The following is a 15,899-nucleotide window of genomic DNA, read 5'->3' on the forward strand; positions in this document are numbered from 1 at the left end:
CTCACCCTCCGATCCAACAGGTCCCAGACGTGCTCAATGGGATTGAGATCTGGGCTCTTCGCTGGCCATGGAAGAACACTGGCATTCCTGTCTTGCAGGAAATCACGCACAGAACGAGCAGTATGGCTGGTGGCATTGTCATGCTGGAGGGTCATGTCAGGATGAGCCTGAAGGAAGGGTACCACATGAGGGAGGAAGATGTCTTCCCTGTAACGCACAGCGTTGAGATTGCCTGCAATGACAACAAGCTCAGTCCGATGATGCTGTGACACACCTCCCAGGACCATGACGGACCCTCCACCTCCAAATTGATCCCGCTCCAGAGTACAGGCCTTGGTGTAACGCTCATTCCTTCGACAATAAATGCGAATCCGACCATCACCCCTGGTGAGACAAAACCACAACTCGTCAGTGAAGAGCACTTTTTTGCCAGTCCTGTCTGGTCCAGCAACGGTGGGTTTGTGCCCATAGGCGACGTTGTTGCCGGTGATGTCTGGTGAGGACCTGCCTTACAACAGGCCTACAAGCCCTCAGTCCAGCCTCTCTCAGTCTATTGCGGACAGTCTGAGCACTGATGGAGGGATTGTGCATTCCTGGTGTAACTCGGGAAGTTGTTGTTGCCATGCTGTACCTGTCCCGCAGGTGTGATGTTTGGATGTACTGATCCTGTGCAGGTGTTGTTACATGTAGTCTGCCACTGCGAGGACGATCAGCTGTCCATCCTGTCTACCTGTAGTGCTGTCTTAGGCACGTGCACGCAGATGAGCAGGGACCCTGGGAATCTTTCTTTTGGTGTTTTTCAGAGTCAGTAGAAAGGCCTCTTTAGTGTCCTAAGTTTTCATAACTGTGACCTTAATTGCCTACCGTCTGTAAGCTGCCACTGTCTTAACGACCGTTCCACAGGTGCATGTTCATTAATTGTTTATGGTTCATTGAACAAGCATGGGAAACGGTGTTTAAACCCTTTACAATGAAGATCTGTTAATTCGTAAAAATCCAAATAATTTATCTTTGAAAGACAGGGTCCTGAAAAGGGACGTTTCTTTTTTTGCTGAGTTTAGTTTGTTGAATAGGAAATACATAATATAAAATGTAATATTCTCATATTTTTATCATATTTGTACTGTGTACAAAAGTGACTACACCTCAGCCATTTATAAATATTTTTACCAGAAAGTGAGATTTTAACTTTTCTTGGAGTATGCAGAATTACTAGGTATTGTTTATGGCCCTCTCATAATAAATAATTACTTTTGGGGATTAAATAGATGACATTTTTTATTACATTTATTTAAATTGAAAAGGTTAAAGGTCCAAGGTTAATCACAATATCAAATAATTTCTGGGTAACAATTAAGTACCTTACTGCAAGAATTTTGCTAGGACTGTCTGGGAGTAGTCGGAGTGGGGAAAATATGCTGTTATTGGCAGAGAGGTTTGGAAAAAATGTTATCGGTCTATTAGCTAATTTACAGCCTGGTGATGTCACCAGGCAGACCAAAACTCCATCCCACCAAAACAGGCAGAAATTTCGGGCAATCTTTTCAAACAGCTTTTACACTAAAAGTGCGTTATCATAATTTTCGAAATGTCTGAGTATTATTCCTACCTCATAGCGTGGAAGATATATAAAACAAATGAAAATCAAATATTTGACTGCATAGGCCTTTAAAAACCTAATGCAATGGCAATGGTAAATCTTAGCGCTGGCAATAGCGCTATAGGTCTGGGTGTGTCAAAAATATTTTGGGTAATTTCACAGTGGGGAATTATGGGCGCAATAGCTGATAGCCCAAAAAGGCTGGTTTCTGATGAATAAATAAGTTGTAGGTGTGTTGATGCTTGGCCCTTCACTGGTCAATCAGAACATGCTCCATGGCTAAATATGTGTCTTGCTTGAAATTGTGTATTTACAGTCTTTTGTTATCAACTCCAATTCAAATGTTTCTGTTCTACACTGAGTATACAAAACATTAGAAACACCTTCCTAATATTGAGTTGCGCCCCCTTTTGCCCTCAGAACAGCCTAAATTTGTCGGGGGAGGAACTCTACAAGTTGTCGAAAGTGTGCCACAGGGATGCTGGCCCATGTTGACTCCAATGCTTCCCACAGTTGTGTCAAGTTGGCTGGATTGCCTTTGGGTGGTGGACCATTCTTTATACACACGGGAAACTGTTTAGCGTGAAAACCCAGCAGAGTTGCAGTTCTTGCCACACTCAAACCAGTGCACCTGGCACTTACTACCATACCTCTTTCAAAGGCACTTACATCTGTGTCTTGCCCATTCACACTCTAAATGGCACACATACACAATCCATGTCTCAATTGTCTTAAATCTTTCTTTAACCTGTCTCCTCCCCTTCATCTACGCTGATTGAAGTGGATTTAACAGGTGACATCAATAAAGGACTATAGCCTTCATAGCTTATGTCATGGAAAGAGCAGTTGTTCCTAATGTTTTGTACACCTAGTGGAAATAGCCAACTGAAACAAAATAACAAAATGTAGGCCTATCCCATGTTTGCTAAACATGCTGCAGTCCACATTTGTTATAAGGAAAAACATTTTTTTAAAACACAGCATTAGCACTGATATAGGCCTACTGTACTCTAAATCGCAATTATGTCTGACATGGAACCCAAACCGGCTGTGCGCATGCGCCATCGTGCATAAATGTATTTTGTCCCCCACACCAAACGCGATCACGACACGCAGGTTAAAATATCAAAACAAACTCTGAACCAATCATATTAATTTGGGGACATGTCGAAAAGCATTAAACATGTATGGCAATTTAGCTAGCTAGTTTGCACTTGCTAGCTAATTTGTTCTATTTAGCTAGTTTGCTGTTACTATCTAATTTGTCCTGGGATATAAACATTGAGTTGTTATTTTACCTGAAATGCACAAGGTCCTCAACTCCACCAATTAATCCACACATAAACGGTCAACCGAATCGTTTATAGTCATCTCTCCTCCTTCCAGGCTTTTTCTTCTCTTGACTTTATATTGCGATTGGCAACTTTCATAAATTACATGCATTACCGCCACCGACCTATTTCGTCTTTCAGTCACCCATGTGGGTATAACCAATGAGGAGATGGCACGTGGGTACCTACTTCTAAAAACCAATGAGGAGATGGGAGAGGCAGGACTTGCAGCGCGATCTGCGTCAGAAATAGAACTGACTTTTATTTTAGCCCTTGGCAATGCAGACGCTCGTTGGCACGCGCAATAATTGAATAATATAGATTTCTAAATTTATTTTGCAACGCTCGTGCACGCGACGTGAGCGGCGTAGTCAGCCTGTGAGCCATGGACATGCAAAGCGTTGACATTAAGCATGATTAATTTCACTTATGACAAGACCTAAAAAGATGATGAATAATTATAATAAAATGGAACTTGTTTTAAATAATCTATGTCTAAATACGGTGACAGGCACCAAAATTGCTCCCCATGGGCATATGATATTGAGACAATGTAGGCTATGGAGGGTTTTATGAATATCTAAAAGCTGGAAAAAAGCCAATATAAAGGGCAAAGGGGAAAGTCCACTCACTGTTCGATTGCTTCCAATGGTTTCTGTCGTGGAGACTGCATTCACGGTAAATGCTGCATATGTCGGCTCAATCGTAAATTACCATTCATTTCAATCGCTTCAGCTATACAAATTGAATATCCTGTTATGGCTAGGGGGCAGTATTTTCACGGCTGGATAAAAAACGTACCCGATTTAATCTGGTTACTACTCCTGCCCAGTAACTAGAATATGCATATAATTAATGGCTGTGGATAGAAAACACTCCAAAGTTTCTAAAACTGTTTGAATGGTGTCTGTGAGTATAACAGAACTCAAATGGCAGGTCAAAACCTGAGAGATTCCTTTACAGGAAGTGGCCTGTCTGACCATTTCTTGAACTTCTTTGCCATCTCTATCTTTTACAAAGGATCTCTGCTCTAACGTGACACTTCCTACGTCTTCCATGGGCGCTCAGAGCCCGGGAAAAACCTGAATGTCGTCATCCCAGCCCCCGGCTGAAACACATTATCGCCTTTCTCAAGTGGCCGATCAAGGGACTGTGGGCTTAGGCGCGTGCCCTGGCCGCCCCCGTCTTTGTGATTTTTCCTCTGTTTGCCGAAAAGGAGATTCCCGGTCGGAATATTATCACTTTTTTACGAGATAAATTGCATAAAAATTGATTTTAAACAGCGGTTGACATGCTTCGAAGTACGGTAATGGAATATTTAGACATTTTTTGTCACGAATTGCACCATGCGCACGACCCTTCTTTACCATTCGGATAGTGTCTGGGACGCACGAACAAAACGCCGCTATTCGGATATAACGATGGATTATTTTGGACCAAACCAACATTTGTTATTGAAGTAGCAGTCCTGGGAGTGCATTCTGATGAAGACAACAAAAGGTAATCAAACTTTTATAATAGTAAATCTGATATTGGTGAGTGCTAAACTTGCCGGGTGTCTAAATAGCTAGCCCGTGATGGCTGGGCTATGTACTTAGAATATTGCAAAATGTGCTTTCACCAAAAAGCTATTTTAAAATCGGACATATCGAGTGCATAGAGGAGTTCTGTATCTATAATTCTTAAAATAATTGTTATGCTTTTTGTGAACGTTTATCGTGAGTAATTTAGTAAATTGTTAGCAAATTCCCCGGAAGTTTGCGGGGGTATGCTAGTTCTGAACGTCACATGCTAATGTAAAAAGCTGTTTTTTGATATAAATATGAACTTGATTGAACAAAACATGCATGTATTGTATAACATAATGTCCTAGGTGTGTCATCTGATGAAGATCATCAAAGGTTAGTGCTGCATTTAGCTGTCTTCTGGGTTTTTGTGACATTATATGCTAGCTTGAAAAATGGGTGTCTGATTATTTCTGGCTTGGTACTCTGCTGACATAATCTAATGTTTTGCTTTCGCTGTAAAGCCTTTTTGAAATCGGACAGTGTGGTTAGATAAAGGAGAGTCTTGTCTTTAAAATGCTGTGAAATAGTCATATGTTTGAAAAATTGAAGTTTTTGTATTTTTGAGGAATTTGTCATTCGCGCCACGCCTATCATTGGATATTGGAGCAGGTGTTCCGCTAGCGGAACGTCTAGATGTAAGAGGATATGACCCGTCATGTTAGTGCAATAGATCCTACAACCTGGTTGACATTGATGCATTGTATTTTTCTTAGAGGCCTGGGACCTGGCTTATTCATGAGCTAAAGGGAGAGTAGTTAAAGATGCTTTTCTTCCTATTCCATTTTGTTACCATCTAGTCACCTTAATCAATAAGGTCTGGGAAACTCACAACTGACCTTTTTACCTCTGATCAGTTCCCTAGGTCACACAATGATGTGATCACAAATGTCTTGGCTTGATGAGATCACTTTTCCGGTCAGTCATTCTCCATCCCCTACCCAACCCCCCCCCAGTTCACACCACAAGCGATCTAGTGTGACAGCCAGCAGGCAACACAGAGTGGCTATTCAGGAGGGAGGAAGAGGAGGGAGGGCAATGAGAGAGGACTGGGACAAAAAGGAGGAAGGCAGATTGTCTGACTTTCTTACAGAAAGGTTTTTTCACAGTTTTTACTCACTCCCTCCCTCCCTCTCAGTGAATGTTGTGGGAGGGACAGAGTGTAGGATTAGGGCTCAGTACCAGCTGGATGTGTGAAATGGGTCGGATTCAGACAGAGCCGGACATGTCAGCGTGCCCACTCTACCTTCCCACACAAAGACAAACACAGATCTGACAGTAAAAACAGAAAGAGCCCTTTCAGAAATACGAAAGCAGGGATGTGAGGGAGTGGCCCTGGGCCTGATTCTGAAGACCTGATGTGAGTGAGAGGAAGTTATTTTACTCCATGGGCATGTAGGGAAGGGTAGGAAGGGGTATCCCATTATATAAACAACGCACTGTCCCTCCCTGTATTCATCCTCACCTTAGTGCTAGCCAGATACTAAGACGGTGATGACCGGAAGAGCCTCAGAACAACAAACAGTGTTTGGGAACAAAACATGGATGATTAGCTTTCCAGATGATCCAGATGCTTTTGGGTTTTAGATCTTCACTCGGGCTGCTGGTTTGTGGCCCTGCAAGAGCAGCTCTGAAACTAAAACCCCTATGGGAATGGCCACTTCCTTCTGTGCAAACTGATTATAGACTAGTTTGCCAAACTCTCATTTTGAGGGAATTCTCTGCCATACAGCAAATTAAACCAGTGTTAAACCAAAACCACAGGCATCATTCTCATATTTCCCAGCATGCTCTATTGCAGGTAGATTTCTTTAATTGTTTGTTTCAATAACCATATTTTTGATTAATTAATCTTATGCTACTTATGTATAACATACATTTTGCTAAACTAATCCAATCTGTTACTTGGATTTATTGCACCCGTTACTGAAATGGTTGTTCCAGTTTACATGCTTTAGGTAATCTCATATCTTACTCTTTCCAACCCGGTAGTCATTCTCAATTTGGAAAGAAAATTCAAAATATTGGAATTACAAATCACTTTGCAAGTCTCTCACCCTCTCTCTTTCTCTCTCCCTCTTGCCCTCCCTCCCTTCACCAGGCAGTGACTCCTGACCAGATGCATCAGGACCAACAAGACCTGATGTAATGCTGTTTGGGGAGATGAGACTGACCTTTTAATGTTGCTGACGGTGTGGGAGGGTGACAGGAAACATTTTATTTTAACATGGACCATCTCATCACTTGTTCTGGAGTTTGAGAGGAGTGAAGTCAGGAGGGAAAGTGGACAAAACACAGAGAGGAGTGAGAAAGGTCAGCTAAAGAGTAAATGTTTCAATAGAAGTACAAAGAAGGTGGGAGAAAGAAGGAATATAATTTTTTATTTAACCCTTATTTTACCAGGTAAGTTGACTGAGAACTGGGGATGATTAGGTGGCCATGATGGTATGAGGGCCAGATTGGGAATTTAGCCAAAACACCAGGGTTAACAGCCCTACTCTTACGGTAAGTGCCATGGAATCTTTAGTGACCACAGAGACTTAGGACACCCGTTTAACATCCCATCTGAAAGACGGCACCCCACACAGGGTAATGTCCCCAATCACTGCCCTGGGGCATTGAGATATTTTGGGGGGGGACCAGAGGAAAGAGTGCCTCCTACTGGCCATCCAACACCACTTCCAGCAGCTTCTGATCTCCCATCCAGGGACCGACCAGGACCAACCTTGCTTAGCTTCAGAGGAAAGCCAGCAGTAGGATTTTAAAGCGAAGGAAAAGGATTGGGTGTGGAATAGACAGGGAGAGCCGAGAGAAAAAATGTGACAACTCTGATTGGGGCCCGTTAGCTGAGGATGTCTTGCTGTTTTCACAGAATGTATTTTCTGCTGCTCTCATCATCACATTCCACTCTCAGCAGTCTAGTAGCTGGCTAAAGCTGGCACTATGGAGATCACCAGCTGGCCATGACTGCCTGTAACTGGAAATTCACTGGATAAACTGCTGCGAATCAGGGGGCAACATTTAAACAGCTTCAGAAAAACTAGCTTTATCATCCGATTATATGAAGCCCTGTGCAATTACTTAGTTCAAAGAAGAGGTTTGGTAGGTGGTAAACTGACCTCAGTGGCAGGCAGCAGCCTCCCTTTCATAAAACAGAAGATGCCTCATCGTTTTTTCTTTACACTGCTTATTTTGGGTAATTTTTGTGTGTCTTCCTGCTCTCTCTCCTGAATCTTCCATTTGGGCTTGGTTCCAATTGCAAAGAGAGTGAATTATTGATGGTGAGAGTTGAGCTGTGTGTTTGTTTGGATTGTGTGTGTGGGGGAAGCTTTTTGCAATGGGTTGAATCACAGCCTGGCACCACCACATACCCCACTCTGTAAACACCACAATGACTTTATGAACCCCCTCCTTCCCCCAGCACAAACACACACCCCGAACAGACAATAGGGTCGTTTATGGGTCAGTCAGCCTCAGTCTCCTGTCCTAGTGCCCTCTATATGGTCCATGAGCAGACTACTGGTCCACAATGGACCCAAGAAGGTGACATCTGAGAAATGTCTCCATTGGACTACACTCACTCACCATGAATGTGCAGGTTTTGCCAGGAGTGTTGTGAGGGAGTGGATGTATGTCTCGGTCAGCTGAACTCCCTCCATCGTGAGTTGAAGACTCCTAGTCATAATCACATGATAACTCATTACCAGCCCTTTGGCAACACATAAACTATCCCATTGTTCATCTTCCCTGGTGTCCCTGGAACCTATTTGTTGTGGATCCTCTTTTTGTGAGGAATAGTTTACATTGCTATTTTCATATCATTAGGGAGTGTCACTGAAATGTTTGGCTAAACGCAATAGAATAGTTCTGGCCTTGCACTGATCTATTCTGTTGTTGTTAGCATTTCTCAAATCTTGTGCTGTCATGAGCCTGCCCAACTAGCACATACCGTTCTGAGAACCATATGTTTCTTATAACTTGTTGAGAGCTTGGTTGTCCTATGGTTATTTTGCATACAACTATTTCACAATGTTCTGGGAATGGTGCAGGATACCCAGCTAGCACATAATGTTCTGAGAACCATATGTAGGAATTTAGGTACTTCAGCATAATGTTTTCTACAGGTTTCCTCATGGTTCTATTTAAAGTAATGTTCTTTGAACATTAAGAAAACTTTCCATGAAAACCACAAGAAAACATTAGTAATGTTCAAATAATAATATTTTAAAACATACACTACCGTTAAAAAGTTTGGGGTCACTTAGAAATGTCCTTGTTTTTGAAAGAAAAACACATTTTTTTGTCCATTAAAATAACATAAAATTGATCAGAAATACAGTGTAGATATTGTTAATGTTGTAAATGACTGTTGTAGCTGGAAACGGCAGATTTTTTTATGGAATATTTACATAGGCGCACAGAGGCCCATTATCAGCAACCATCACTCCTGTGTTCCAATGGCACGTTGTGTTAGCTAATCCAAGTTTATCATTTTAAAAGACTAATTGATGATAAGAAATCCCTTTTGCAATTATGTTAGCACAGCTGAAAACTGTTTTTCTGATTAAAGAAGCAATAAAACTGGCCTTCTTTAGACTATTTGAGTATCTGGAGCATCAGCATTTGTGGGTTCGATTACAGGCTCAAAATGGCCAGAAACAAAGATCCTTCTTCTGAAACTCGTCAGTCTGCTCTTGTTTGGAGAAATGAAGGCTATTTCATGCGAGAAATTGCCAAGAAACTGAAGAACTCACACAATGCTGTGTACTACTCCCTTCACAGAACAGAAACTTGCTCTAACCAAGTTTGCACTGATTTATGAATAATGAATAATAACTGTATTGTTGTATTTAATTAGCTGAAGGCCATGAGGCCGATACGTAAAGCATATTAAATATCAGTGATACTATCAACAGCAGTGTGCAGTTTCCTTTTTCCTTCATCTTGTTCAACTGTTACCATGCACCTGCAAAAAGATTGCTCAGATGTGCGAGTGCCTTTTGAATTTTGTATTTAATTAGCTACAATATGCCTATAAGCATTAATATGTACCTGGTCTGAATCCGGGGTTGTTTTTCACCAAGCAGAGGGTGGGATTTTTAAATATTTTTTATTACACCTTTATTTAACCAGGTAGGCCAGTTGAGAACAAGTTGTCATTTACAACTGCGACCTGGCCAAGATAAAGCAAAGCAGTGCAACAAAAACAACAACACAGAGTTACACATGGGATAAACAAACAGTCAATAACACAATAGAAAAATCTGTATACAGTGTGTGCAAATGAAGTAAGATTAGGGAGGTAAGGCCATATTGGTGAAGTGATTACAGTTTAGCAATTAACACTGGAGTGATGTGCAGATGAGGATGTGCAAGTAGAAATACTGGGGTGCAACAGAGCAGAAAAACAAAACCAAATATGGGCTGAGGTAGGTAGTTGGTTGGATGGACTATTGCTTGGGGGAAAACTACAGTATCTACACTGCAGCTGTAGCAGTCAAAGTTAAAATGAGTACAGGTGAACTAAAAACACAGACTTGTGTTGTGACCATCTCTCCATCCTACAGTGGGCTGTGTCACTATGAGGACAGTACCAGGCTGTGTCTGCCTCGGTGGGAGGCTGGCTCCGTTTTAAAGGAGCACTCTGGCAGCAACCATCCTGTCTGTGACCATTCAATACCAACTGCTCACTCCAATAATTCTCAGCCCGTCATCTAACTTTTCAACAGTGTGACAACAGCTGTTCAGTCCTCCAAGCCAACCCAAACCACTGTGCCTCCAAACATAACATTCCCACACAATGCAGTCCATACAGGCAGGGCACTGGGAACCGGGACTGGTCAATGCAACAGATGGAAGATGTCTTCTCTCACAGTCATGTTCTGATCCAATTTAGCCCCAGTAGGTCTCTCACTGACCTACTGACAAATTAAATTACCCCTATCTGGGTTTCTCTGTGAGAGCACCGTCTGTAGGACAGTCTGTAGCCCTATGTCACTGCAGTCAATCTGTTCCCATAGGAGATAGACACACAATCTCATTAGGAGTTAGAGATTTACATCAGTGAAACCAATGGATGCCTTTGTGGCCCCTAACCAAAATTAGAATATATCCCTTTAAGAACCCTCAGCGGCTTGAGTAGAGTCCCACTGATTACAGCGGGACAGTATATATGGTGATGATTCAACATTCTTGTCTTTATTTGGTCAGTAAAGCATGTCTAGTATGCCAGGATTAGTAACATCAAAATCTGCAGGTCCTTACCACATCGGCTGAACATTCAAAGCAGCCAACACAGACACTGACACACACACACATTCTTTGTTTTAAATGCTCAAACATCACCACCACCAACAACAACAACAACACCAACAACAACAACATCAACCACAACAACAGGAATCAGTATTTCACCCATAATTACTTCAACAGGTTCTGTTGATTGTGGCTTGATTTATGTTTCTCTTCCCTAAATATTGAATGTGTTTGTCTGTCTGTAAAAGCTAAAGCAGATAACCAAATATGGACAGGAATTTATTCTATGTATCTTTCTGCTCAGCAATAGGGGGATTACAGTAAATGAACCTATGTAGAAAGTTAATAAAAACAGTACAGTACAGAATAAATGACAAGAATTATCTGTAATAACTTATGGCGTATTCACACAGTGACACAGTCTTTCCAACTCCTACACATTCAAGCAGTTGTTGAGAGAGCTAAAGAAGCTGTAAAGTTACTCACAGGGTAGACGCTTGTTGTGGAGGTTTGCTCCAGATGAGCTCATGGTGCTGGCAGCTTCGGACAGAGAGCTGCAGAATCAGATAAGATGTGCTGTTGAGGAAGACTGGAGGGTCAGTTCACACAGTCAGGCACAGAGATTCGATGAGGTGGGGAACAATCAGCCCTCCAGAGCTTTAGCAGGACAGCTCATCGCCCTCCTCCTCTCCTGGGACAGACAGACAGAGTCAAAGCACTCCCAAGAAAGTCACTGGCTCTCTCAAGCACACGCAGGACCCTTCTCCCTTAGTGTACTCACTCAGTCAACTAAAGTATTTGGATGAGGACAGCAGGTTATGGCTTGTGGAGCATACCAAGTGGTCATTCACAGAGGGAGGAGCTTGGTGTGAGAGGGGTGGATAGGCTATAGCGCAGGGTCTTTTATGTAACAGTGGAAAATACCAAGTCAGTAGACAGACACTTGCTTTTATTTTTGTCGTCCTCGCCCTCTCTCGCTCTTCTTTCTCCTCTGTGTCCTTCTCACTTCAAGGGTCAATTGATGTGCACCAAATGTAACGCGGCAGGATACGAGATCTTCTTGCCATTAATGGAATAGCATTGATGTTATTGAACAAATCAAAGGCTCGCCCTTTTGACAGAGCACACACTGTTCTTCAGAGGAGTAGTTGATTTCAGAGGCTTTATGTATAATTTAGTTCATGGCATAGGTTCCATTTTTTTCAACAAAAAAATAGAATTAGAAGCTAACACCTCTAAAATATCCTATTGTGTTTAGCTAGACTGCAAAATATTTATTATAGGAATATATTTTAATGAAATCTTTGTAGCCGTAAAAGCATACAATTACACTGAGTATACAAAACATTGGGAACACCTTCCTAATATTGAGTTGCACCCCCTTATGCCCTCAGAACAGCCTCAATTGAAAGTGTTACACAGGGATGCTGGCCCATGTTGAATCCAATGATTCCCACATTTGTGTCAGGTTTTCTGGATGTCCTTTGGGTGGTGGACCATTCTTGATACACACGTGAAACTGTTGAGTGTGAAAAACCCAGCAGAGTTGCAGTTCTTGACACAAACTGGTGTGCCTGGTATCTACTACCATACCCTGTTCAAAGGCACTTAAATCTTTCCTCTTGCCCATTCACCCTCTGAATTGCACATGTACACAATCAATGTCTCAATTGTCTCAAGGCTTAAAAGTCCTTCATTAACCTGTCTTCTTCCCTTTATTTACACTGTGACATCAATAAGGGATCATAGCTTTCCCCTGGATTCACCTGGTCAGTCTATGTCATGGAAAGAGCAGGTGTTGCTAATGTTAATTGCAATGCAGTTTTGATACCGTACTATATACTGATAATGCAAAAAGTATCATGTAAAAGTAGGTATTTTTGATGTAAGGGTAGTACAGTCCCAGCAAATGTATATGTTGCCTTGGACAATGTTAATGGTAATTCATGATTGCTTGCAAGTACATAAATAATGATCACTCAGCAAAACAGCATTATGTGAATATCAAAGTTATTGACACCATCTAGTGGTGAAAATATATATAGGCTTTCTTTTCCTTGCAACCTGAGCTGTTGGAAATAGATCATTATTATTCCAGCATCCAAATAGCTCATATGAAATGTTTTATTAGCTTGACGTGAATAGGCCTTATATATGGTATATAAACGGTAATGTCAATGGGGTTTCATTGTATACAATGTTTTCCTGTGAGGTAGCTTTCAACTGAAAGCACACACACACACACACGATAACACCCAGAGAGAGACATAAAGATAAAGAAATGGAGAGAGGGGAAGGACATATGAATAACTCTGTCCTTGTATATAGTGGAAACCTTAACAATAACAAGTCTTGGCATCCATGCATGGGTGCAGATGTAAGCTACTGACTGCAGATGCATGCATAACGCTAATGGCATGTCCTGTACTGTCTGAGAAAGTGTGTGTGGGAAGAGGAAGCATGATGTGACTCAAAATGAGAAGCTCTTGTCACCTCTCTCGAATGTGTTTGTGGGATTCATCATGATTGGGGTTTCACCCTGCAGAGAATAAAGCATTTGCAGCTAAATATGAATCAGATCAGGCCATCATCACTTTTTAGTCTGTAAAATGAGAGTGTAGGGCTGAATAGAATGTAATATCAGAATATAAAGAAAGGAGAACGAAGGAGAGTAAAAGAAGGAACATATATTTTAGTGTCATGAGTTCAAAATAATGTTTGTTCTGAATGTATCTAGGTCTAAATGCTGATCTTTTTAACTGTTGAATAGAAAGTAATTATGGCTGATCATTTTCTAACTTTACTGGCATTACTGACTGGCGTTATGTTCATTGGATCGGATGTATTGGGTGTCTCTCAAAGGTATGCCGCAGTGAGAGAATTAAGAAAAGACTGTTGGTGTTCATAGTAATAGAGTGATAGACATGTGGGAAGTGAGAATTGGCTGTGGGAATTTTCAACAACTGAGAATTGCAATAACTGTGAAGCCAACGGATGCACACTACATGACCAAAAGTATGTGGACACCTGCTCGTCGAACATCTCATTCCAAAATCATGGGAATTAATATGGAGCTGGTCCCGCCTTTTCTGCTATAACAGCCTCAACCCTTCTGGGAAGGCTTTCCACTAGATGTTGGAACATTGCTTCCATTCAGCCATAAGAGCATTAGTGAGGTCGGGCACTGATGTTGGGCGAATACGCCTGACTCACAGTCTGTGTTCCAATTCATCCCAAAGGTGTTCGATGGGGTTGAAGTCAGGGCTCTGTGCAGGCCAGTCAAGTTCTTCCACACCGATCTTGACAAACCATTTCTTTATGGACCTCGCTTTGTGCACTTGGGCATTGTCATGCTGGAACAGGAAAGGGCCTAACTCAAACTGTTGCCACAAAGTTGGAAGCACAGAATCATCTAGAATGTCTTTACATGCTGTAGAGTTAAGATTTTCCTTCACTGGAACTAAGGGGCCGAGCCCAAACCATGAAAAACAGCCCTAGACCATTATTCCTCCTCCACCAGACTTTACAGTTAGCACTATGCATTGGGGCAGGTAGCGTTCTCCTGGCATCCGCCAAACCCAGATTTGTCTGTCGGACAACCTGTCTCCTCCCCTTTAGCTACACTGATTGATGTGGATTTAACAAGTGACATCAATAAGGGATCATAGCTTTCACCTGGGTTCACCTGGTCAGTCTATGTCATGGAAAGAGCCGGTGTTCCTAATGTTTTGTACACTCAGTGTATAGTCCATAGGAAAGTTTTGCATTCCACCTGGTTGAACACTCAAGAAAGCTAAAGGTGTGTAATGCCCGGAACATTCGAAGCTATAGTTTCCTGCCTTTACCATGACCGAGCAGAGTGCCACGCCCATCAGGTAGCTATACCCCAACTATCAGCTGACGAGTCTCACAGCAGTCTCATGTCTATTTATACACCCAGAGGGGAGAGAGAGAGAGAGAAATAGGGAAAGAGTCGGAAACCAGAGAGAAGATAGAGAGAGAGAGAAAGAAGAGTTGTTAAAGGGAAAGAAGGGAGGGAGATGGAGTGAAGACATAGCTAGAAACATAGAGAGAGAGAGACAGAGCCAGAGAGAGGGAAAGTGGGAAATATGTTAGAGAGGTTGAGAGGACTAGAGATGGTGGCCCAGCTTACACATAACGTTCTGACAATATGTTTCTTAGTGCTTGGTGAGAGCGTGGTTGTCCTGAGGTTATTTTGTATACAACCTTCCCACAACATTCTATGAATGGTGCAGGATACCCAGCTAGCACATAACGTTCTGCACAGGGTGCACCTGTATAATGAACATGCTGTTTAATCAGCTTCTTGATATGCCACACCTGTCAGGAGGACGGATTATCTTGGCAAAGGATAAACGCTCACTAACAGGGATGTAAACAAATGTATTGATAAGATTTGAGCGAAATAAGCTTTTTGTGCGTATGGAGCATTTCTGGGATCTTTTATTTCAGCTCATGAAATATGGGACTAACACTTTACATGTTGCGTTTATGTTTGTTCAGTGTATTTAAAGTGTATTTATTCTCAGAACATTAAGAAAACTTTCCATAAAAACCACAAGAAAACCTTAGTAACGTTCAAAGAACCTTCTAAGAATGTTATTTAAAAACATATACATTCTGTTCTCAGCGCAAACAAAACTCTCTCTAGCTTCTATCTTGTTAAGTGTGTTCAGGTGTGTTGGCCGAACTCACTAATTGTCCACACCTGATATTAATGACAGCTTGTTTCCTTTGAAATGGAGTCTGTTTGAATATAATGAAAATAAACAGCTATGTATGAGTTTTAAAAACAACATTATAAGCTAGCTCCATCCTGGTGTGCAGTGGACTAATTCCATGGTTAAAGAACATAGGTTTGAATCTCACTGACACCGTGCCACAATTAAAAATAAATCTGTTTGCATGATTAATACCAAAGCAATAATAAAAAATGATTTTGAACGTTATTTAATTACCTTCAAGTAATCTAGAATTTCCATTCTCAGAATGTTAATTTAACCTCCCAAGAAAATGTTTAGGGAACCATAATAAAACGTTCTCAGGTGCATGCTCTTTAGAGGTCACGCCCCTCTATAAGAAAACCTTCTCAGATGCATGCTCTATTTTTCCTCCCACTCTCTTCTA

General features: G+C 41.7%; 1 protein-coding gene across 3 annotated transcripts in view; it reads right to left on the reverse strand.

The window, feature by feature from the left end:
- LOC106582913 (dysbindin) overlaps positions 1-11,559 on the reverse strand; it is a 30,487-nt gene extending 18,928 nt beyond the window's left edge. For 2 of the 3 annotated variants that reach the window (XM_014166538.2, XM_014166537.2), the window contains exon 1: positions 11,238-11,556. In XM_014166538.2, the coding sequence (XP_014022013.1) occupies positions 11,238-11,280 (43 nt within the window). In that variant the 5' untranslated portion in view covers positions 11,281-11,556. Of the gene's footprint in view, positions 1-11,237 lie in introns of all 3 variants that reach the window. The other variant, XM_045705484.1, reaches the window with a different exon arrangement.
- Between the last annotated feature and the right edge of the window lie 4,340 nt (positions 11,560-15,899).

The sequence above is a fragment of the Salmo salar genome, chromosome ssa22 (genome assembly GCF_905237065.1).
Source record: "Salmo salar chromosome ssa22, Ssal_v3.1, whole genome shotgun sequence".
Lineage (NCBI taxonomy): Eukaryota > Metazoa > Chordata > Actinopteri > Salmoniformes > Salmonidae > Salmo > Salmo salar.